Source organism: Clinocottus analis, unplaced genomic scaffold (genome assembly GCF_023055335.1).
Source record: "Clinocottus analis isolate CAN_PGR_092001 unplaced genomic scaffold, fCliAna1.0.p SCAF_15, whole genome shotgun sequence".
NCBI lineage: Eukaryota > Metazoa > Chordata > Actinopteri > Perciformes > Cottidae > Clinocottus > Clinocottus analis.
This window is the reverse complement of record NW_027175876.1, coordinates 17,233,880-17,255,637: the sequence shown is the minus strand read 5'-3', so window position 1 is coordinate 17,255,637 and position 21,758 is coordinate 17,233,880. Positions and strand designations below refer to the sequence as shown.

Genomic DNA, 21,758 nt, shown 5'->3' with positions numbered 1-21,758 from the left:
TGTCCTGATACATGCATCTAGCAGAATACAAGCTTTTTGAGTTTACAGTATAACCTATAACACAACAGACTTTATATTTTTATCGCTTTAAGTTGCAGGTTGTATATCAGGTCTTTTATTATTAAACCAACAATGCAAAAAGCTCTGAGACTTTTAGAGATTTGTTGTCTTTTCTATCTTACGGTTTTTGATATTTGTGTTTTTAAAAACTTTGACTGTACTTTCTTTTTTTTAATTTGTCTCAACTCTATTAAAGTTAAAGAAGCTGGTACACGCTGACTTTGTGGTTTGTTACAGGGAAAAGATTTAACTGCATATTCATGTCGATTTTCTTCCAACTATTTCAGCCAAGGGATTCAAATAATAATAATTTACATTTCCATGTTTCTCATACTGTCTAAATGTCAGCCATGAAATTAGTTATTAGTCATAAATGGCAGTCGCCCCCTGACTAAACGCTCAGTTTTAGCGCTGTCTCTTTAAGAGCTCTCTCTGGGAAAAAACTTGGTGTGCTCTGATTGGTCAGCGGTGCCGGTGTTGCCGGGGTCACTGCGGCAGAGTTCAGCTCTCCTTTAACTAGCTGTGTGGTTGTGACGTCACAACCTCACTGGCGTCCAGACCGTCCATTTAAAGGCACAGTTCCTGATTACGGTCTGTGGATTGAGCGTCTTGACGCTTTCACGGTATTTATATAGCAACAAGATCAAATTTCTAATAGAAAAAAAGTACATCTGATTTTCTTCAAACCATTACTGTCGCTTTGCCTTTATTCTTCGGCTCAGTGCCTTAAGTTTATGGTCTCAATCTCTAGTTTCAAATCTTCTTCTATACAAGCACGTATATGGAGGTCCATTTGGAGTCAAATAAACCATAAAGCGCAGTGTGCTTTAGGGCGGGGCTACCTTGTGATTGACAGGTCGGTCGTCTACGCTGTCAGGTCTGGGAGTTAACAACTTTAAGTCTTTCATTGTGTGTTTTCAGTTGAAAAACCAAGATGGCGTTCTACCAACATGTAGAACTCAAGGCTTCAAACACGCCATCCACAGACGTGACGTTCACGTCTCATGTATGAGGAGGGAGGGCTCAGAGGGAAATATCTGTTGGATGGATTGACAAGTAATGTGTTACAGATATTAGAGGGGATACACTTCTCCTCCACCTGGTATGGTTTCATTTGAAACATGTTGACAATCAGACATCAAAGGGTGAATTATAACATCATAACTTTGACCCCAGACGTCACCGACCATGTGATCAAGCAGATGAATTTTTCTTATCCATATGTGCCTCAAACAACACTTGTCATGGTTGTTTTTTCGGCACTGTTAAAAAAAGTTCAATGACAAAAAATATTGGGCGAACGCATCGCGCTCTGCTGCAGTGATGCTCCAGTGACTTGGAAATGTTCTCACATACAAGCCTTAACTTGTAATTATCTTCACTCTGTTTCTGTGCCTTCATGTTTTAAAGGTGCAGTGTGCAGGGTTTGGCGCCATCTAGTGGTGAGTTAGCAGAGTGCAACCAACTAAAAAACAAAAGAACATGAATGAAGCCAGTGTTGTGTTCTGCAGGGCCTCTGCAGAGATACACTCTCACTCTCAGTGACAACAACATGTGATTACACACTGAAGAAAACACACATAAACATGATATTATATTCCATTTGCACCATAAATCACCGTAATTCTACACGCTGGCCTTCAACATGTTTATTACAGGGCAATACAGATACTGTGATTTATACACAGATACTGTGATTTATACCACAGATACTGTGATTTATACACAGATACTGTGATTTATACCACAGAATCTGTGATTTATACCACGGATACTGTGATTTATACACAGATACTGTGATTTATACCACAGATACTGTGATTTATACCACAGAATCTGTGGTATAAATCACTAGTTAGGTTCAGGTGTCGCGTTCAGGTGTCGCTGGCTGTGAATCCACTTCCCTCCAGACAGACAGCTGCAGGTCCGTTGGCATGTTGACCTCCATCAGCAGCTTGTTAGTGAAAGACGAGCCCCCACCGGGGCAGCAAGCAGGGCATTAGCCACCGGGGCAGCAAACAGGGCATTAGCCACCGGGCCGATTAGCAACGTTTGGCCGCTCTAAGTCTGATGTAAACACCGGAGCAGCTCTCTCTGGCTTCATGCGAATTGACTTCACGTTTCTCCGTATGTGGCCGTGTCGCTCCTTCCCACCGCAAACAAAGCATGATGGGTCGCTTCGTCAACAGCGGCGTAACAAATGCTACTCGTCATTAAGCAAATGATTGTCTCTTCTCTACAATTTCCTATGCGTGTGAATGAAGAGGTGGCGGAGGAGGCTGCATGTGAATGCGTCATGAATGTGAATGGAGGCCCAGACAGCAGGGAAGAGGACCACCACAGGGTGAAACTAAATATTTTATTTTCCAAAACATAAACTCATCCATATTATGTACAGCTTGAAAAAAAATATAACACATCAGACTGAATTGGAACGATTTCTGCAGATTCAAGGCAACTCATACAAATTTGAATTTAAAAAAAAACTATATAAAAAATATGTAAAAGTGCTTGTGGAGGGAGATGAAGTTCATGTCACGTGAGAAACTCCAGATAAATGTCCATTTAAATACAAAGTACTAGACGTGTTGTTTCAACACCTGGATGAAAAGACACTACGATATTCCTATAATACTTCCAGTCTGTGCGCTCTGCAGCGGCCTCTCGTGACGTCACACGATGGAGACGTTGTCCATGGTGCACGCGCACCTCTCCACGATCATGTTGGGGAACTCGGCCACTTCTATCTCGGTGTAGTCGCCCTTCTTCACCAGGTACATGATGGGCAGCGGGGCGCTCTCCGACGCCGTGCACCGCCTCTCCCCGTAGCCGTAGCTGCGCTTGGGCTGCTTGCAGCTTCCGGTGCACTTGAAGGCCTGGTACCCCGCGGGCTCGATGATCCAGTACTGGGTCCAGGTGAGCGCGCGGAAGTCGATGAAGTACTGCTCCCTGCAGCAGGAGCCTTTGTTCGGGTTGACGTCGCAGTCGCCGCGAGAACTGAGGAAGAAAGGATGAAGAGGAGTAAGAGGGCTGTTTGAAGGTATCACGTGGTTTCGTTTCCTCTGGAGACGCTTTGCCACGCCACAAATACACAACTCTGTTCTTAGTGGGAGAATCCTCACAGTTATACCTTATTCAAACTATATTTAATAGCAATAACGTCATCACATAGGGTGAGCACTAAATAAAACTCTTGAATGATCCCATGTGCGTCTTGGACTTTAATGATTTCTCTAAACCAGGAGACTTGGCGCCCCTGTGCCACGCCGCTGCAGATCCACTAACAATGCAAATGGTGACAGGTAAAAGAAAAGGGGGGGTTGGGCCAATTGCCAAGCTGATACAATATCCTGTATATCAAACGCTCGCGCCCTTACCCGTACTCTTCGAGGTTCAGTGTGTAGAGGATGAGCTCGGGCCTCCCCAAGGTGTTGTCCGTCTGCTCCTGGGTGGTAAAGCGGACACTCTTGGCCAGCTCCGCCGCGTAGCTGCCGGGTCTCTCGCCCTCGATCCACACCTCCATGTGCATAGGTGTCTTCTGCTGGCTCTTGGACCAATAGTGCAGCGCCTGGGTCACATCAAAGCTCTTCCAGCCGGTCTCGTGAATGGAGATCAACCTGTGAGCACGGGAGATAAGGGCGATTAATTAAAAGGAGTTAGACAGAGAAGAAGAGCCGGAGAGTAACACAATGTAATGATTATTACCGAGATAAACCACTGAGACCCCTTAATTGCTCTACAATTAGGCTATTTGCATAACTCCCTTACCGTGAGTCTACCAGTGATGTCCGGTTGGAGCCGTTGGGCAGCACCTCCACCCAGTAGATGCTGACCCGCGCGTTGTTGACAGCCCGGTGGTTCTTCCTCTCCGCCGCGAAGCGCTTGTGGAAGGAAGCCCGCTGGTAGAGCTTCAGCTCCGCCATGGTCACCTCGCTGTTCTCCGGGATCCTCGCCTCCATGTCGAACACCATGCGCTGCCGAGTGGTGTCAGAATACACATACTCCCCGGAAATATCTAAAACACGGAGCAATGGAAGCGTTACAGGCGACTCTCTCCTCCGGGGTGGCGTATTGAAATCCCCGTTCTGGTGCGTAAAATAGCCTTTGCGCACCTCGTGGCACAATTACGCACGGAAATAACAGGTTTACTTTTCCTGCTATCTGTGTCAAAGTTATTCTAATTGCTACGAATTACATTGTTTTACATGGAAACGGTGCTCACCTGCGGTACCGGGGATCCCCCTGAGGATGCCCGCCAGGCTGGGCAGAGATCTGCGTCTCCTGCTGTGGTGCATCTTCAGCATGGACGTGTACTTGTTTCTGATATGCGCCGGAACAACCAGATTCTCCAGATCCCTCTTATGGATCTTTGGAACTTCATCCAGCCCGAGCTTCTGCAGCAGCGCGTCCTTCATATCCTGATGCGTAAAGGCCTTGGAGACGCAGAGCAGAGCGCTGCAGAGGACACAGGCGCGGAGGACATCCATGAGCGAAACCTGCAGTGTGATCAACAGCAGCACAGGAGCGCGAGTCAGCCAGAGATAGACAGCGTCCCTCTGACACTCTGCGGCCCCTTATATTGTTGGGGGCCCTCCCAGTCGTTCGCACTTGCGCGGTGGGGGCAGGGGCCCCCTATCAGGACAAAGGTGCGACAATACGGCCCCATCCTGAACAGGATATCTAAGTGGCCATACTTCAAACAGCAACAATGAGACTCGAGTGCCATCAGTATTGTGGAGATGTAACTTCACCCGAGTTTCACTAGAAACTATTCCTGTGTTGCATTTGATGTCAGAGTCTTCTCTTTATGGTGTAAACACATGCAGGGATTTAGATTCTTTTATTTGTGCACTTCATGTTTTCATATACTTGCTCAACTACTTTCAAATCCTGATTCTTTAAATGACATTTCTGGGAAATCTACTGCCCCAAAATACAAAAGAAGCAGAGCAATATTAGGCAGGATGTATTATTAATGTCATTACACGACGACCAGCAAAACATAACTGACTTCACACACGTGAGTATTGCGCAACACGACTCATGTGTGATCAGTCAGAGTCAGTTCTGTGTCCATCACATGTCGAGTCATAATAATCTGAATAGTGCTGGTAGCGTATGAGCGGTCATATATCTGCTGATTATTTCACAAAGTGGAACAAAGTTGGCGGGTTTTGTGTGTTCTGTGCTGCTACACATGCGTCCCAGACAAACATGTCCCGACCCTGTGAACCTGAAGGGCCCTCTCTCCTCAGTAGCACTCTTGTCTACGCACACACACGGCTCACACTCTGATGTGTACATTCCACTGGACGATGTCAGTCTGGCAACAGTCTGTCACACACTGCGGCCTTATCTCTGTCTGGGTGGCCGGGGAGCGATTGTTGTCCGGCTGAGAGAGCGGGACCAGAGAGCGGCGCCCGAACAGCAGCGGGCAAGTGTACAACGAAGGGGGTCGAGGAGGAAGTGGTGCAGAGCTTTAAGAACAGGGAGGAGGGGGAACCAGAGAATTAGATGTTTATTCCGAGCCCTGTCGCCCATTCTCGGCCCTCTCCGGCAGATTAAAATTATTAGCCAAACAGACAGTTAATCCGGGGGGGGCTGCGGTGGATGTGGATTGGGGCAGGCTCTTCACAGGTTGGTGATTATCTGATTCCATTGCGAGGATTTGCCTTTGCCTTTTTTGTCACACAAACATTAAAAGAGGGTGCTCTCGCTGGCTGCCCAGAGGGCCCGGGTTGTGTATTGGGCCGTGTTTGCTCAGAGATGTCAGACAGACTGAAGGGGCACACAGGAAGAGACCATGACAGATGACTGCCAGACCTGCAGCTCCAGCCTGCAGTTTACACATTATGATCTGCCGGGTTACACACATTCACACTATCAAACAAATATACAAATGTGTGTGTGAGGAGTTCAGACTGATGGCGTTGTTACAGGATCTCGGCGTGGCTGCATTTGTGTTTTCAAATCAAGCAAACTTTAAGTGTTCCTCTTTTTGTGTGTGAAGGTTTTGTACCTGTTTGAGTGAACAAATTACATTTTTAACAACTATTTGCAATCGTGTGTATGTGATCTCATCCGCGATGGAAGTGTTTCACTCGGTGACTTCGCCTCTTAATCTGTTTTCCCTAAAGAAGAATAAAAAACTGCATCTTGTTCAAATTCACATTTGCACACAATAGCACATGCACACATCCATCAGTCAGTAATGCAACTGCACCCTGTTAATTACGTTGTGTTTTTACAGGCATAGTCTGCGTTTTTGAATTAAAAATGCAACATTTCAGCTCATTATTCTTCTTTAAAGTAGTTTAATTTGACTTATACAGCAGTACTGTGAGTCTATGAGTCAAAGCCCTGAGGTCCAAGCGGCTCCATGGCCTCGCCTGATGTCATAACCGTCGGTGCAGACATGTAAATTCAGAGCACAGCCATTGTCCAGTCCAGCCAGGGGCCAAGTCTAAGTCCCTGTTCCCCACAGGAACCCTCTGTTATCCTCTCTCCCTCACATTACAACCCCTAATTCGGGAAATTAAGATGCCCTTTGTGTGATATTTCTCAGTCTTTCTTCCTTCCCATGCCAATCAAAGACAAGTTGCCCAGTTCAAAGCTCCATCTGATGCTCCCAGGTGCCATTTCTTTTCAATCAAAGGCCAACAAGCTCCCACAATCAACAACTCAGGTGTTAATTAACATCCATTCATTTGCATTCAAAAGAGCTCCAATTTATAGGCCATTCCCTCCCATTTGTGAAACACGACATCCCCTTTGCTGCAGCCTGCTGCGGGCTGCATGGGACAGATATTACAGGAGCCGCTGCTGCGGCGTGTTTGTGCATGAGACCGCAGCATCCCGTGCGGCGTCTCCCTGGCAACAAGGCGGGGCTGCGCCGCAGAGTCAATATTGAACTTGTGTTGGTGGTCAGCGCAAATTCCTCATTATGCACATGGCGGCTTTGTCACCGACTTCCTGATCTGCCATTGCCTGCTTGAGCTCAATATCAAATATTTGGGGACATGAACCCCCGCACCGTTTGCGCCTTAATGGCCCGCACAAGACCAAGACCCCCTTTCAGTTCCAGCGCCGCTGCAGACGCACCAGAGTCTGGATCGATCCGTCGGGCCGGCAGCCAATAATCATCGAGCAGTCTGAGAGAGGGGAGAGCGCGAGACCTGTGCAGGGACAATGCACGCATGGCACAATGGCTCCACTAGACAGAGTGCAGGCAGTCTAATTGCATTTCACGCTGCTGATGGCGGTCAATCAGCGCGGAGACGAGGGTTTAATCCCGCCGCAGACTTAACCAAATAGGATCAGACGTGATTAGATAGGACTAACAATACATATTTTCATTGACTTTTAATTAATCGACATAGGCGAGACTTTTAGTGTTTATGCAGAGTGACAAAGAAGCAGATCCAACTGAAATGAAAGAAATACAAGAAGGACACGTCTCGATGTTCAGGCTGGAGGATCAGTTATATGTCTACATGTTCTGCACAAACTCACAAAATAAACTAATATATATATATATATATATATATATATATATATATATATATATATATATATATATATATATATATATATATATATATATATATATATATATATATATAGGCTGAAAGACGTAGGGATTGATTAATATCTAAACGCAATAAAACACACGCGCACACACATGCACACGAGCACGCACACACGCGCGTGGGGAGTACCAGAGAGCTGCAGTATCCATCCTCCCCACTGTAACGCTGCAGGGCGGCCGTGTGGCCAGCAGAGGGCGCCGTGGTGAAGGAGCAGACCATGAACACGCTGCTGGTGTCACGTGGGGCAGCGAAGAAACGATTTCCAAAAGTAGATTCTTCCCAAGACGGAAACTACACTCAATACGTCAATCGATGACGTAATTTGTTCACATAAATCCTCTACTGCACTTTTAAGTTCTGTTTTGAATTTGAACTCCAGTTATGGTTTATATTTTATATTTAAATTGTTTTTAGTATTAGTATTTACATTTTTTGGTATTGGTAAATGTTTCCCTTTATTTAAAGTCCTCTGTGACATAACAAATAACATGTATATTTATATTATAATTGGAATATCTTTCAAAATGTTTGCTTTCAAAATAGTTTATTATCACCTCAGTGAAGTCAACGTCACATGTTATAATTAATTATATATCCAATTAATGTCAAATGAATCGTTATAGTTGTAGGTCAAAAAGGAAACTTAAAGATAAATGTGATGATAATGAAAAACCAAACTTATTCCTACAGCACTAAATAAAAACATGTAAATGATGTGAATTTTATTTTAGAGTGGATGATTACCTTTACACAGGACCATGGATCTGCAGTGTCACACACACACACACACACACACACACACTCACACACACACATTTAGTCGAAGAAATCAAGTTTTTCACATTTTTCTAACAATCACTCACCTCAGAGAGGTTTCACATTGTAAAATATAGAAAACTGTCGCTTAGCGGCTCCTGATAAACAGTCACGCCAGCAGCTGTGGCCTCAAATTACACTTGGTCCAACATCTTTTACTTTGGACACTCAACTTTTTGTCTGCCTGGCTGGCAGTACAATTTCATTCAATCCGTTTCCGAGATAAAGAAGTGTTTGATGTTATGTTGACACGTTTGCTGCTGTGTGGCCCACAGACACTACGCCCGTCTCTCTACACCCCCGACCATTCAGCTGCAGGCCGTTAACCATTAATAGATGTACTTTGAGCGGCGATAAGTACCTCGCCTCTAAAGGATGGGACGTGATAGTTCAAAGCAACACACGAGGGCTGATACTGTAATGTCACTGCTTACTCAGTACTTTATGAATGATTCATATGATGCCATTACTGTTAATGGTAATGTGAGCATGTGGCCTCCTAACAGGCTAATTAGAACAGACAAAAAAGTGCAAATATGCAACCATTGTGCAGATGGTTTGATAAATTGATCAATGTCTGTGTGATTTACTGACTTCATTGATCTGTGTCATTTATTATCATTTATAGATCTGTGCATATGAATAGTGGGGCAGCCTGCAGGAACACACATCCATCAGTCAGTCATCAAAAAATACAAGTCCAAGCCACACAAGCTTGTTTATGTAAAGAAAGTGTTAAGCTTCTCTCGACAGTGAGAACAGTCCAAGGGGCAGGAGATCAGCTGGACTATAGACACACCTTGAGGGATGGGAGGGGCAGTCAGAAGTATGAGAGATGCAATCATAATTGTGTCATTTTTTTCGAAATTGGGAACAAGCCACCATCATATGTCATAGTGAGACCACACATGATTGTCCAAGTTACCAGTTGTTGGTCTGAGAAGTGCATGTATGCAGAGCTATGTAAATACACACACACACACACACACACACACACACACACACACACACACACACACACACACACACACACACACACACACACACACACACAGTATGACTATGTATTGTCTGAAGGTTGTTGGTGGGTCCCCCCACAGGTTACATTGATGAGGCAGACCACAACATTGCATGGGTATAATTAAAGGGACAGCAGCCGCTGGTGGCCGAGTCCTGCAGAGGATGTGTCCTCTCCGCACCACGTCACCAGCAGACTGACAGACAGCCCGCAGTTTCCATTCACAACATTGACAGCCCCCACCACCACCACCCCGACACCCCTTCCGCACAGCAGATGCTGTGACGGGCGCCATGATGATGATCTGGGATTTTGCCTGCAGTAGCGACCAGAGATGCTATAACGCCGGAGATATGATGCCAGCTCTAAAGGAAAAGAAGGCGTTCGAGGAATGGCAGATCAAAGATGGCCGCTTCGGGATTTAGCGCTTTACGCATGCGTGAAAGTTGGACATTTACGAAATTCTTCGGAAAACGAGACGCGCGACGGTCTTGAGGCGTTTGGCGTTACAGTTTAGACATTCTACGTCGACCAAGACTAGAGGTTAAGTCTTTTTAAGGGTTTGTAAGACTGGTTTTTAATGCTCACATGTATAAAGCGTCGCGAGCTAAGCGTCCATTTGTAACCCATTCATAGTTTACGACCGAGCCCCTCTTCCCATAATCCAGTGCGACGTAACGGAGAGAGCTGTTTACTCGGCTGTCTTCCCCGTCGAGAGTCTCTGGCTTCAGGCTGCTGGTAGCTTGACTGTGCGAAGACGGCAAGAAGCGAAGCGACCGACCGGCGGGGGAGGCAGGCACCGCAAAGGGAAGGACGGGGGGAATTTAGGCTGTGTCCCGTATTCGGAATAAGCAGGACGAGACTACAGCTTTGCTCTTGACGCGAAACGAGCTCCGCTGTAACCTTCAGAAAAAAAGGACCCGCATTTTCTGACTGTTAAGTTACGGTTGGGCCGTTGGAACTCTTGAGCGAACCGTCGTTTTTTGAACTGTGAAGAAACTAAAAGAGACATTTGGTTTTGTGGACGAAGAATGAGATTTAAAAAACATATCTGCCTGCGCTGAGTTGTGAAAACAAGGGAATATTTTCCAGTTGGATGGAAAATAACCAATACTGCCGAAAGTGGACAAATTGTGTTAAACGGCGCTAACACTGCATCGTGTGGGTCAGCTCGCGGGGGGAAAAGGGGCAACGATGGCATTTATGAACGGGGGAAAGTAACGATAGCGTTAGCTCGCTGGCTAGCTGGAGAGCTAACCTAGCAGGCTGCTAACTAAGCCTGTGTCGCCCTTCCATTCCTGGAGCAGAGGAGGGGCGCTGGGGCTTTGTAGCATTGCAGATCTGCCCTGCATTTTTTGGGGGGGTTACTGCAAGAATGGAGAATCCCAAATATCTGCCACAACAACTCGGGGGGATCTGTTGAACCGAGTCGTCTCGATTTGTTCTCCGTTTTCTCGCGCAGAGAAGACCACAAGACGCTGTGAGCCTCCGTTGGGATTTCATCAAAAATCCACCGGCCCGGGGCAGCCAGGGTCTGTAATTGTGACTACTTCTTTTCGTATGTGCCCCGCGGGGATACGTATTACACAACGGGGGAAGTGCTACGCGTCTTTAGTTACTGGCTCTTCCAGAGGAGGGGGATCATGAATTGGCCGATGTTCACGCGGAATTAGCCCCCGGCTTGTCCCCGGACTGAAAGTTTTATAATTGTCGAGACATTCAAGGTGAGAGAACTTCTTGAACAGGCCCCTGTGTGCTAACTACCAGGCCGAGGAGGTGCTCGTTCGTCCCCCCATTCCCACCACCACCACCAACACCATCATCATCATTACTTCAGGAATCAACAAGCCGGAATAACCATGTCGGGAGAGGTGCGTTTGAAGAAGCTGGAGAAGCTGATCCTGGACGGGCCAGCACAGTCCAACGGCCAGTGTGTGAGCGTGGAGACGCTGCTGGACATTCTGGTCTGTCTCTACGACGAGTGCAACAACTCCCCGATTAGGAGGGAGAAGAACATCCTGGAGTTTTTGGAATGGGGTGAGCAAGACTATTTCTTCTATTTCCTCTCGATAGGCCCGTGCGCTCAGCCGCTGTCCTTTTTTATTTATTTTATTTTTTCTTCATTTTTTCTTTTGGTAAGATGATAGGCTGATGTTGGTGTGGTGGTGCAGTGGCCCTCCCTTCCCCATCACATTCCTTTTATAGTAGTAGTGGGGCTCAGTTGGCCTGCTCTCCTCACTCAAACCCTCCCTAAAACTAAACAACAAGGCCACTTTAGTCTTGTGCAAATGCATCTTACACACACGCACACACGCATGTTGAAGTTGCACGAAACACACATTGAACAGTAGACAAAACCCAGAAGACAAAGGTGGTGCCAGGCAGAAGACACGAAGAAGTCACCAAACACACAGAAGGACATTAACTGTAACGAGGAGGATCTTAAACAGGCCCACTCAGAGTTTTGATACCAGTCCAGGAAAGAGCTCATAAAGATGTCCTTATCCTCCAGGCTACCATTTATTCTAGTGAAAACACACGCTCACGTCAACAAGACTCCTCTCTGTCATTGCACTGGACCTGCTTTGGTCCGCTTTTTAATTTCGCAGTCACTTGGCATGTCAGATTGGTTTCCTTTTATTATGGGCGTGTGTGTGAAAGTTTGTTGATAAACCAACCAAGCCGTCTCTTAGCAGACAGTTTGTCGTAATCGTGTACAGATCAATCTGTTGTTTATAGCGTAGAGATCACATTCCCTGAATGTTTTGATTAGTTTTTGAACTATTTCCCACTCTCACTCTTAAAGCAAAGTCAGAGAACACAACATGCAGGAGACACACACACACCTTAATCATTTGTGCAAAAGGACTGCGCGTGTGTGACATCGGGGGTTTGGTTTGTGCATGAAGCAGGAATGTGAACAACTCACCTTTTTTTTTTATCTGGCGCAGAGGCCCAGCTAGCTGCTGGAGCACGCCTGGCTGGCCTGCATGTCTTTAAAGCCCTGAAAGTCGTGCTGCAGCGGTCTGAGGCCGTGCAAGAGCAAATCATCAGCCCATGGATCGAAGCACATTTATGATACAGCGGGCAACTAATTATTATGGAAAGAAGGTGCAGTTTGGCCCATTTGCGGGCATCTTTTTAGCTTCTTCTGAAACTGCAATGTTGAACAGGAAGCAGTTTGTCCTTCTGTAGAGAGGCAGCGGCAGACAAACAGGCTGGCAGTTAAATCAGTCAAATGGTGGTTAAGTTTGGCTGCGGTTGCTTAGTTGGTTTACCACCAGCCACCATCTGGCCAACCTATTTTATGCTAAAAATGGAGCTACGCTGGCTAGTAAATCACTGGAAGTGGCTAGGATTTGGTGATTATTATTATTTTTGTGTATCTTAAGAGGTACTTTCCTGCCTGTCCAAAAGTCATTTTATCTAACTATGTTTAGTCATTACACATCGTGTGTTGTTTCCTTTCGAGCATCCTGTCCGTCCGCCCCCCCCCCCACCCCCGGTCCCCTCCTCCGCCCTACACACACACACACACACACACACACACACACACACACACACACACACACACACACACACACACACACACATACACATACACAGCCGATCTGTTGCATCGAGCTGGCCTTGCAGCAGTGCCGGTGTGCTCTGGCCTTTAAGAGGTGCTGTGGGCTTTTGGGGGTGCCAGGCGGTGACTTCACCCGGACATTTCCCCGTGTTGACACTTGATGCTCTCCGGCTGGGCTCAGCCAGACGCGGCACACCGAGCTGTCGCGGTCCCGTGTTGCTGCTTGTTGTGCTGTTCCGCTCCAGAGGGATTTGAATGAGAATTCTCCAGCTTCTACAATTAATATCAATTAATTTAATTAAGTTGCAGCGTTGGTTCCCCAGAGGTCAATGAAGCTTAAAGTACATAAAAAAAATGATTTGAATGTCTTAATCAGGTGGCCCTGCTAGAAAGGCCTTGTTGTCTTCTTTTAAAAGTCTTTTACCTCATTAGAATATTTCTCACCGCAAACATGAGAGATATTGGTCCAAATAGTAGTCAGCCATTAAATACATGGTCTCTGCCATGTTCTGTTATTTTTACTTTATAAAACTGTACCCACTTCTGACATTAGCACACACAGTCATCGAAACAGGAACTGCAGCCGACCTCCGCTGCTAACAACCGAGTGAAACCCTGCCCGAACAGATGGACCATGATGCTTCACTCGCCTACGTTTACTGCGACTACACATATTCCTCTCTGTAGCAAAATGAAAGATGGCTATCGGACACGCGTTGTGGCTCCTGGTGGAGGGTACCCAGCGAGACGTAACAAGATCCTCGGATGTCTCCGCTGTTGGTGTCGGTGATCTAGTGTTTTGGAAGCGTCACCATTGGTGTCGGCCGTCTTTAACTTTCAACAGTGTTTGTCCAAATTCAATGTAGAGGGTGTCGGCAAGAGGGATGAACTCAAGGCGGATGATCTGTTCTACGTAAACTAAACCAAACAGACATCTGAGTGTGTAAAAGTCCTTTCTTGCAGAGATTTAGGTCAGAACATGAATACCATGTTCATTTCTGCTGTCGCTCTTTGTGATGCACATCGTGGTGCAAAGTCACAGTGAGGCATTTTGGGATAAGGCGTGTACGTGCTTCATCCTTTTGTCAAAAACGCATAGTAAGCCATAGAGCAGTAATAGCCGACGATCCTGAAAAATTGTTATTCATCCGAGTGAAATCAGGACCGTTATCATGATTATGTGAACGACTTATCCTGACCTCGAGCATTTTCATGCCATCGACTTATTGTACGATGAATTGACAGTTTTATGAGCTAGCATTGGGCCATGATTATGTATTCATTGTTTCAGTAGGCGAAATGATCTTAAATGATTATTATCCGTGCCAATTGTGGCCGGCCCAGGGTCCCAGAGCCAGAGAGAGCACACAACTGATTGAGGCCTATAAGGAACCGATTGGATCAGACGGATAGCCTCAACACATACTCAAAACACAGATTAATCTTACTCACAGACAAATGGTTCAAGATGGGCCTTGTGAAATCTAAGACCTCTTCAACTTGTGCGTGATCTGCCTTTTGTCAGACACTCTGCAGCTCCGGGAAACCAAAAGAAAGCATACCTGTGTACCTTTTTTTTAAAAAAAATTATTGAAACAGCCGGTTCCGCGGTCCCTTTTTTCTTCCTGAGAACGTATGTGAGCCAGAGAAGAACACAAACATTTGTTTTGGGTTTGCATTTCTTTCTTGTTTGGTGACCTCATTTCAGCTGAAATAGAGACCCCGACGTGACCTGCAGCCTCAGGACAAATGAATGGGGGAAAGTCCGCTGTATCCTGACTCCTCATGTACACCGCAGCAGTTTACTCTGTCCACCAAGACCAAACCAGCCAACTTATGTCAACATCTGCCTTGTTTGTAATGTCGTCGGTTGTTTGGAATTGAATTCATTTCAGTGCATCTGTTGTATTAAATACTGCAAAAAAGTTTCACCATGACGGGGATGCCAGTGTTTGAGTTTATTTAAGCACCAAACTCAGTGTACAGTCCATATTAATGTATTTGTGTTTTGTGCTCTCCATGGATGCCTGCAGTTTCCCAAATAAAAAAGGGTTTCTGTGGATTTGCATTCAACTGTCTTGGACGTCCCAATTTTTTGTCCCATCATTCCCTACTTTTTGTTTTGTCCCGGCTGCCTCCCTGTTTTGGGAACCAGATTGCCGGGCGGCCATGCCAGCCCACAGTTGGCAAACATGGGGGAGGAGGCCCAACCTTTTCTCAATCTAAACCCAACGTTAGCCTGCACAGGCCAGCTGTTCAGCTGCAGCTGATGTGTGCTCCACCCTGCAAGGCTTTTATTGGCAGCGTGCCGCATACACACACACACACACACACACACACACACACACACACACACACACACACACACTTATTATTGTGACTTTGCTTAACTAGGCTATCTCATAGTTCCCTCCCTGTTATTCCTGTCATTGAACAGACCAGATGAGCTCCCACTACGCCTATAAGAATGTGTGTCACATGGTTTAAAATTCTGCTTGGAGGCCTTTACGAGGCCTCATACGAGGAAGCGGGACAGCTGTACGGCATTGTGTCATTGTGTGCTCTGTGGCTCGCTGTCCCAACAGTTTGGTGTTGTTGGCAAGGTGCAAGGTCACCAGCTTGTTTACTTCCTCGCTGGTTGGTTTTCCCCTCTCACACCAACTCACAAGCAAGGCAGGCTGCTCTCTTGATCACTCAGATGCTCTGTCCTTTCACACACTCTCACACACACACACACACACACACACACACACACACACACACACACACACACACACACACACACACACACACACACACACACACACACACACAGAGCCTTTTCCATTGTCCAGAGTGGACTCGCAAACAATCAGACATAGCAGAGGGGCCCATGTAAATCCTCTCCTGGTGTCCGCTACTTCTCACCAGAGTTTAGTATCCCAACGAGAGCTTCCAGCAGCAGCAGCCGCCGCCGCGTTTAAATCCTCGCTTTGTTTTTGTCTCCACTCTTCCTTACTCTAAATGAACCCACGGTATTTCCAAACAAGCTGGCCCAAAGATAAAGCCTAATATAAATCAGTCATCAACAGAAGATCATATAAGGATACAGAAACTTGGAGAGCTTTTTGAACTCTAAGGAAATCAGTAGCACCTCCCTGCCTGGTAAACATTCACTCTTCTTTTAAATGCCATGTCTCCGTTTATGCAGCTTTCTGTTAACAGTGTGAAGCCTGTAAAGCGCCGATTACCAGGATGACAACAATGGTCATGTTGGTTCATGAGTAGTGCTACACATGAAGTGAATGCACCAGCTACAGCCATTCTTTTCCCAAAATTTAAAAGGCAAATTTTATTTATTAAGTAATATTGCCTTTGAATAAAGTCACATTATAAAATACTGTGGATCCAGCATTACAATGGTCTGCTACCTAATGACATGAGTTACTGTAGCTTTGAGCGATCAGTCGTTCATGTGAGGTTATTAATAATGTTGCTCCTTATGGTGTATCCATAATGTACCAAGTACGGCTAAGATTAGTCTTCTCTGTTGGGTTAGGGATGCATCGGTACAGACACCGATATCTGATCTTGGACCAGTACTGACTCCAATATCAGGATTGTGTATCTGTGAAAATGGGCTCAACCTATTCAGTTAAAATGGCCGATTTGACCACGCAAGGTCGGCCATGCGTGTCTTGCGTGCTTGGGTCTCTGCTTAAAACCAGAGTATAAATCAGCCTTAAGTCACTGTGTGTGAAGCGCGGGGTCTCTGGAGCTGTACCGGTGCAACGCATGTGAAACTGTGCGTGGCATTTCTCAGCATCTGGGTATTTTACAACCTTTTTAAAAACACTGAGTCAATCTGTCTGGGAGCTTTAGTAGGGAGAGAAATGCCTGCTGCTAATTGTGATTGCGATGTGTCATCACAAAGAGGAAGGGGTCGGCTTCCCTTTCTTCGTCTCCCACAGGACCCGCTGCAGCACGGGTCATTAGCCGGCCTCTCAGGACCCTCGGGATCTGACTGCAAATGGCCTTTCCTCCTCCTTCTCCTCCCCCTTTCCTCTTTACATCACCTTCACTTCCTCTCATCCTCCCATCTCTCTTCTCTCTCTGCACCTCCTTCTCCCCCTGCAGTGCCGTTAGCTGGGGTTCATCTGACCTCTCTGCTCAGCTGTCTGTCCAGTGTTAACCCATCAAATGAAAATGAACCCGCTGCGTCGGCTCATTATAATGTTATGCTTCTTTATTTATTTTTTTCTACTGCAGCTATCTTTCAAAACGAGTCTCTCCCTAGGTGGACCGATGTTGGCTTCAAGCTCCAAACACAACACTTTCTGCATTAGCAGTGTTGTGTCACAAATTCAGTTTCATGAGGAATCCACATAAAATGTTGTAAACCGTCATCTGTATTCATGTTTTTTAAAAAACAGCCTGTACCCCAACTATTGAGTTTAATTTCTGGGAAATTGTCGGAGGCCTCAGGTCTTCTTCTAGCACTTTGCATCATTGGCGAGTGTGTTGCTCTCCGCACACTGAAGGAAAATTGTGGGTCTGCTCGCCTTGCAATGACTCTTCAGCTCAGAGGAGCAATTAGCAAGTCTTCCTTTCCGTATGCCAGCTCAGTCTGCACCGATGACACACACACACACACACACACACACACACACACACACACACACACACACACACACACACACACACACACACAGGGACCACAGACAGACAGAGCAACATTGTTTTCTCACAAGATTTTTTTAATGTTGTGAATGGGTGAATTTGGGAAAGCCCTCCCCCCTCTCCACCCGTTCAGCCCAAATGGTCCCACGGCCAACTGGCGGAGGCTCTTCTCTGCATAGTTTTGTCTCTTCCCATACTCGCTGAACTGGGAGTGTTTGTGGTCTCGCTGAGCAAGATGGAAGTGAAACAGTGGAAAACTGTTCTGTTTCTTTTATTCATAAAAACTGTATGGAATCCATAATAGTCCCAGCCCCACATTTCAAGTAATACTCCACTGAAAATCTATCTTTGAAGCGACTATAATCAATAATATTTGAATAACTATGGATCTAAAGGTCTATCTCGCTCTTAACGAGGAAACCACCAATGATCATCACCAGACTCTGCTGCTCCCCTCAACTCCTCTTTTGAATAACTATTTAGTTTTCCGTCCTGCAGCTTTGTTTTACAAAGTAAGCGACTAGCTGGTGAACATTAGAAGCTAAAGAGACGGCTACTTTCTGTCGGAGTTGGTGGAGATTAATCCGGAGCGTAAAGGAGAGAGAATATCTAACTATGAGGTTCCACTCTCTGTTTCTCCAGCTACTGCAGTTAAAACACTGACGGGATAAAAGTGATGTTCTGCTGTGGACGCATTTTACACACCGTAAACAAATCAATATCAGTTTGAGTGGACGTTATACTTATAATGTTTGTACTGCATTACCTTCCCGTCAGACAGCTCTTTCTGACGGGGAACTGAAGCTGTTGTATCCATCTTTGCTCTCATTGAATGAGATTTTATCTCTTAGCACACGGGAGTGCTTTTTCCGAAGGAGTCTGGTGGCTTTGCGGAGAGCAAAGATAAAGGGTTCAGCTCGCTGTGGGAGACATTGCTGTGCTGCTGTGCTGGTGCTCCTGTCTGCTTCTCCCAACTCCATGTAATCACTATGCAGAAGTACCTCATTCAACCTAAAAACATCCAGACTGTCTCTATAAAAACTCTTTGCCTATAGGCTGGACTGGTGGTTGTAAAATGTTTCTGGAGTGTCAGATGTTGTCAGCTGGAGTTACAGGTTTCAGATGAGGACCAAGAGTCACGTTGTGTTAAAGAAGAAAAGAAAATGTCCATACAAAGCAGCATAATCCACCTCTCTACAGTTGATCTTTCTTTTTATTATACCACAAAGCCTCTGAATGGTTATACTTTGTAAGTGTGTCAGGAGAACTATTAATTATATTATAATCACTATTTAATCCCCAATGTGGCGCACATGTTCACCAGTAGTGTATTTCATGTTGTTTGTGTTGTGATACTCTCTTGATTACACTTGATGTGGAAGAAAGAAACATAGCCAGTTTAGGGAAAGCTTCTTGCTTAACCAGTTAAATCCAGGGATTATGGGAACTTAAGACTTTTATGGGACAGCGGCCATAGCTGCAATTTGGACCGTTTAGATCCAATTCAAACTGTGTGCATCTTATCTTTGTGAAGATGAGTATTAAAGGTGTTTTTTTTTTTTTCAAAAGAGAGAAATAACTTTCAATATTCAACTTGATGGAAGTTCAGCCCAGTGTTTTCACTGGAATCCCCCAGCATGGCCGTGTGCCTGCTACACTACGGCCTCCAGGACGAAACCCATTATCTGCTCTTCAAACACAACCCTCCGCAGCCTCGTCACGGCACTAGTTCATAAATAACATGAGAGCAAACTGCAGCATGTGATGATCGCTGACCCGTTGGTTTGTCTCCTCCTCCAGTTCCTTGCCTCCTCCACTCGCTCGCTTCTATCACTGGATGTTTCTCACAGAGGCACTTTGGCACCAAACCCCAGCTCTGGTGGTACCAGGACTCACCACCCAATTCATCTCTGCCTTTTTGCTTTAGGCGTGTGCTTCCTGGGCGTTTTAGCATGGACATTATGTTAATCCATGTCATTAATTCAGTTGTTGGGACGTACGGTGGATGCTGTTGCCATGGGGAATCTGCTCCTATTTTCTATCTCTCTCCTGTTGTGTCCCCATTAGCTTTAGCATGAGACGAGCATTGATTTTAGAGGCTCATTTCAACCTGATAGTCTTCCTCCTCTGTTTTATTGATAGCTATGCCTCTATGTGCTGTTCTGCCTCGACTTTCTTTCACTAAGATCATTACCGTACCTCTGCATCACTCTCGTGGCCCAACTAACGTCTTTTTACATTTGCAACTTAAAACCTATGATTAAGACGCAGAAATCTGGAGATGCAACTCCAACCTTTGGCCCTGGCATCTTTGTGTCCCTCTGCACGTGCCGTAGCCGGCGCATCCCCCTGCTGCTTTGAGCAGAGGACTCAGCTGTGTGTGTGTGTGTGTGTGTGTGTGTGTGTGTGTGTGTGTGTGTGTGTGTGTGTGTGTGTGTGTGTGTGTGTGTGTGTGTGTGTGTGTGTGTGTGTGTGTGTGTGTAAGAAGCGCTGACTCAGGCTCCAGCCCCTCATAGCTGAGCTGCCTGTGGAATTTGGAGCAGAGGTGCAATGTTAGAGAGAGCAGCAGCTGTTTAGATGAGGCCAGGTCTGTCTCTTTGTCTGTCCACCAGAGCCACCCGCCCCATTCTACCTGTCTGTCTGTCTACCCGTCTGTCAGCTCCTGGTATTCCTCTTGCTGTCATTGTTTTCTTCAATGCTCTATCTCCTCCATTTCCTCAGTCTTTATTGCTTGTGTGCACTGATAATGCTGCACACACCTTGTTGGTTTCTTGGCTATCCTTGTCTCAATATCTTCTCGCTCTCTTCCTCCCCTCTTTTTATGTCTTATTTCCTCCGTTTGTCGTCCCCCTCCATCGAGCAGCTCCCCCTCCCTTGCTCCCGCTTTATCCCAGCTTTGCCTAGTGACAGAGAAGGCTGCGTCGGTGCATGTGTGTGGTGCATGTGTGCAACGGCATACGTACTTGTCTCTTTTTGCTCTTTGGGTATGTTTGCATGCTTTATTTTGCGTGTGCAAAAAGAGGCAAACATGCAGACGCTTAGATGATCAGCCAACGCGCTCGGTCCAAACAGCAGAGCTGAATCCTTAATAAAGCTCTACTGACACGCACACGCGCACACACACAGGCTTTGATCCTCTATCTGATGCTGTCATAAAGGACAGGTATTTGCCCTTTTGAATTTGTTCCGGCTAAATAAGGACTGCACACTCCAGTGTTGGCACGGTGCTGCAGCAGCATACAGGCGAGCATCAAATTCGTCCCCTCGTGTCATCGGTTGTGATTGATGCAGCTTTTAGATCAGATACACGTATCCAGAGTTTTCCGCGGTATCAGTTGATGTAAATATGGAATAAATACGAGTGAAGCTCATCAAACAACACTGTTTGAAGTGGATACTTGCATTTCTTTTTGGGTTGTCTGTCCATCCCCAACTCAACCTCTTCAGATTTGGCTTAAACATTCACCTTGACTCAAAGTGGAACTGAGTAGAAGTCGTTAAAGTGGTTAGAAGTTTTTGGACATCTGCGAGAATAAAATGGATTGATGACATTTTGAACAGACATGGAGGTAAACTGCTACACAGCTGGAGGCAAGGTGATTATTCTAGTATTTCATGTTGCCGTTTTGAGAGTTGTGACGCAGCAATTGATGCACGCTAAGAACAAAACTTACTGAAATGTAACAGGGCGGGGAGCTTAGCTAAGGATGCATTCTACCATCAACATTAAAAATATGAAGACTTTCATCCTCCCATTCCCCCAACCTCTATCAGTCAAGCCTGGACAGATGAGAGAGAGATGGGGAGAAATAGCTGAAATAGATATAAGGAGCCGCACTGTTGGCTTGGAGCTGCTGAAGAAGATATCACGTGCAGTCGGTTCATCTATCTGCTGTACTCTGTGTTCCTCGGTGCTGTTCTCGCTGCTGCTCACAACAGCTGACACCGATGGAGCAGTAACCTTGGCTCGTGGATGCGGCGGCGAATTTGAGGGTGACCCGATCTATTTTAAAGCCCGTCTATGTATCTGCGCTGCTGCACACAC

The 21,758-nt window shown here is 46.0% G+C and overlaps 2 protein-coding genes across 8 annotated transcripts in view; one reads left to right on the top strand and one right to left on the bottom strand.

The window, feature by feature from the left end:
- Nucleotides 1-2,732: 2,732 nt before the first annotated feature.
- Nucleotides 2,733-4,547, bottom strand: lft1 (lefty1). The gene is made up of 4 exons (XM_068577606.1): nucleotides 4,283-4,547; nucleotides 3,829-4,075; nucleotides 3,438-3,677; nucleotides 2,733-3,057 (listed from the first exon to the last, which is right to left on the bottom strand). The coding sequence occupies exons 1-4, from the start codon at nucleotides 4,545-4,547 to the stop codon at nucleotides 2,733-2,735; spliced, it is 1,077 nt and encodes a 358-aa protein (XP_068433707.1).
- A 5,659-nt stretch (nucleotides 4,548-10,206) lies between these two features.
- The window catches only part of cdc42bpab (CDC42 binding protein kinase alpha (DMPK-like) b), a 69,585-nt gene continuing 58,033 nt past the window's right edge, over nucleotides 10,207-21,758 (top strand). For all 7 annotated transcript variants that reach the window (XM_068576743.1, XM_068576741.1, XM_068576746.1 and 4 more), the window contains exon 1: nucleotides 10,207-11,520. In XM_068576743.1, the coding sequence (XP_068432844.1) occupies nucleotides 11,343-11,520 (178 nt within the window). In that variant the 5' untranslated portion in view covers nucleotides 10,207-11,342. The remainder of the gene's footprint in view (nucleotides 11,521-21,758) is intronic.

Excerpts from the sequence above, each read along its gene's own strand:
- lft1 (XM_068577606.1), bottom strand. The coding sequence starts at position 4,547 with ATGGATGTCCTCCGCGCCTGTGTCCTCTGCAGCGCTCTGCTCTGCGTC. Across the intron at positions 4,076-4,282 it reads GGGGATCCCCGGTACCGCAG|ATATTTCCGGGGAGTATGTG; the intron begins GTGAGCACCGTT and ends TCCGTGTTTTAG. Across the intron at positions 3,678-3,828 it reads ACATCACTGGTAGACTCACG|GTTGATCTCCATTCACGAGA; the intron begins GTAAGGGAGTTA and ends CCGTGCTCACAG.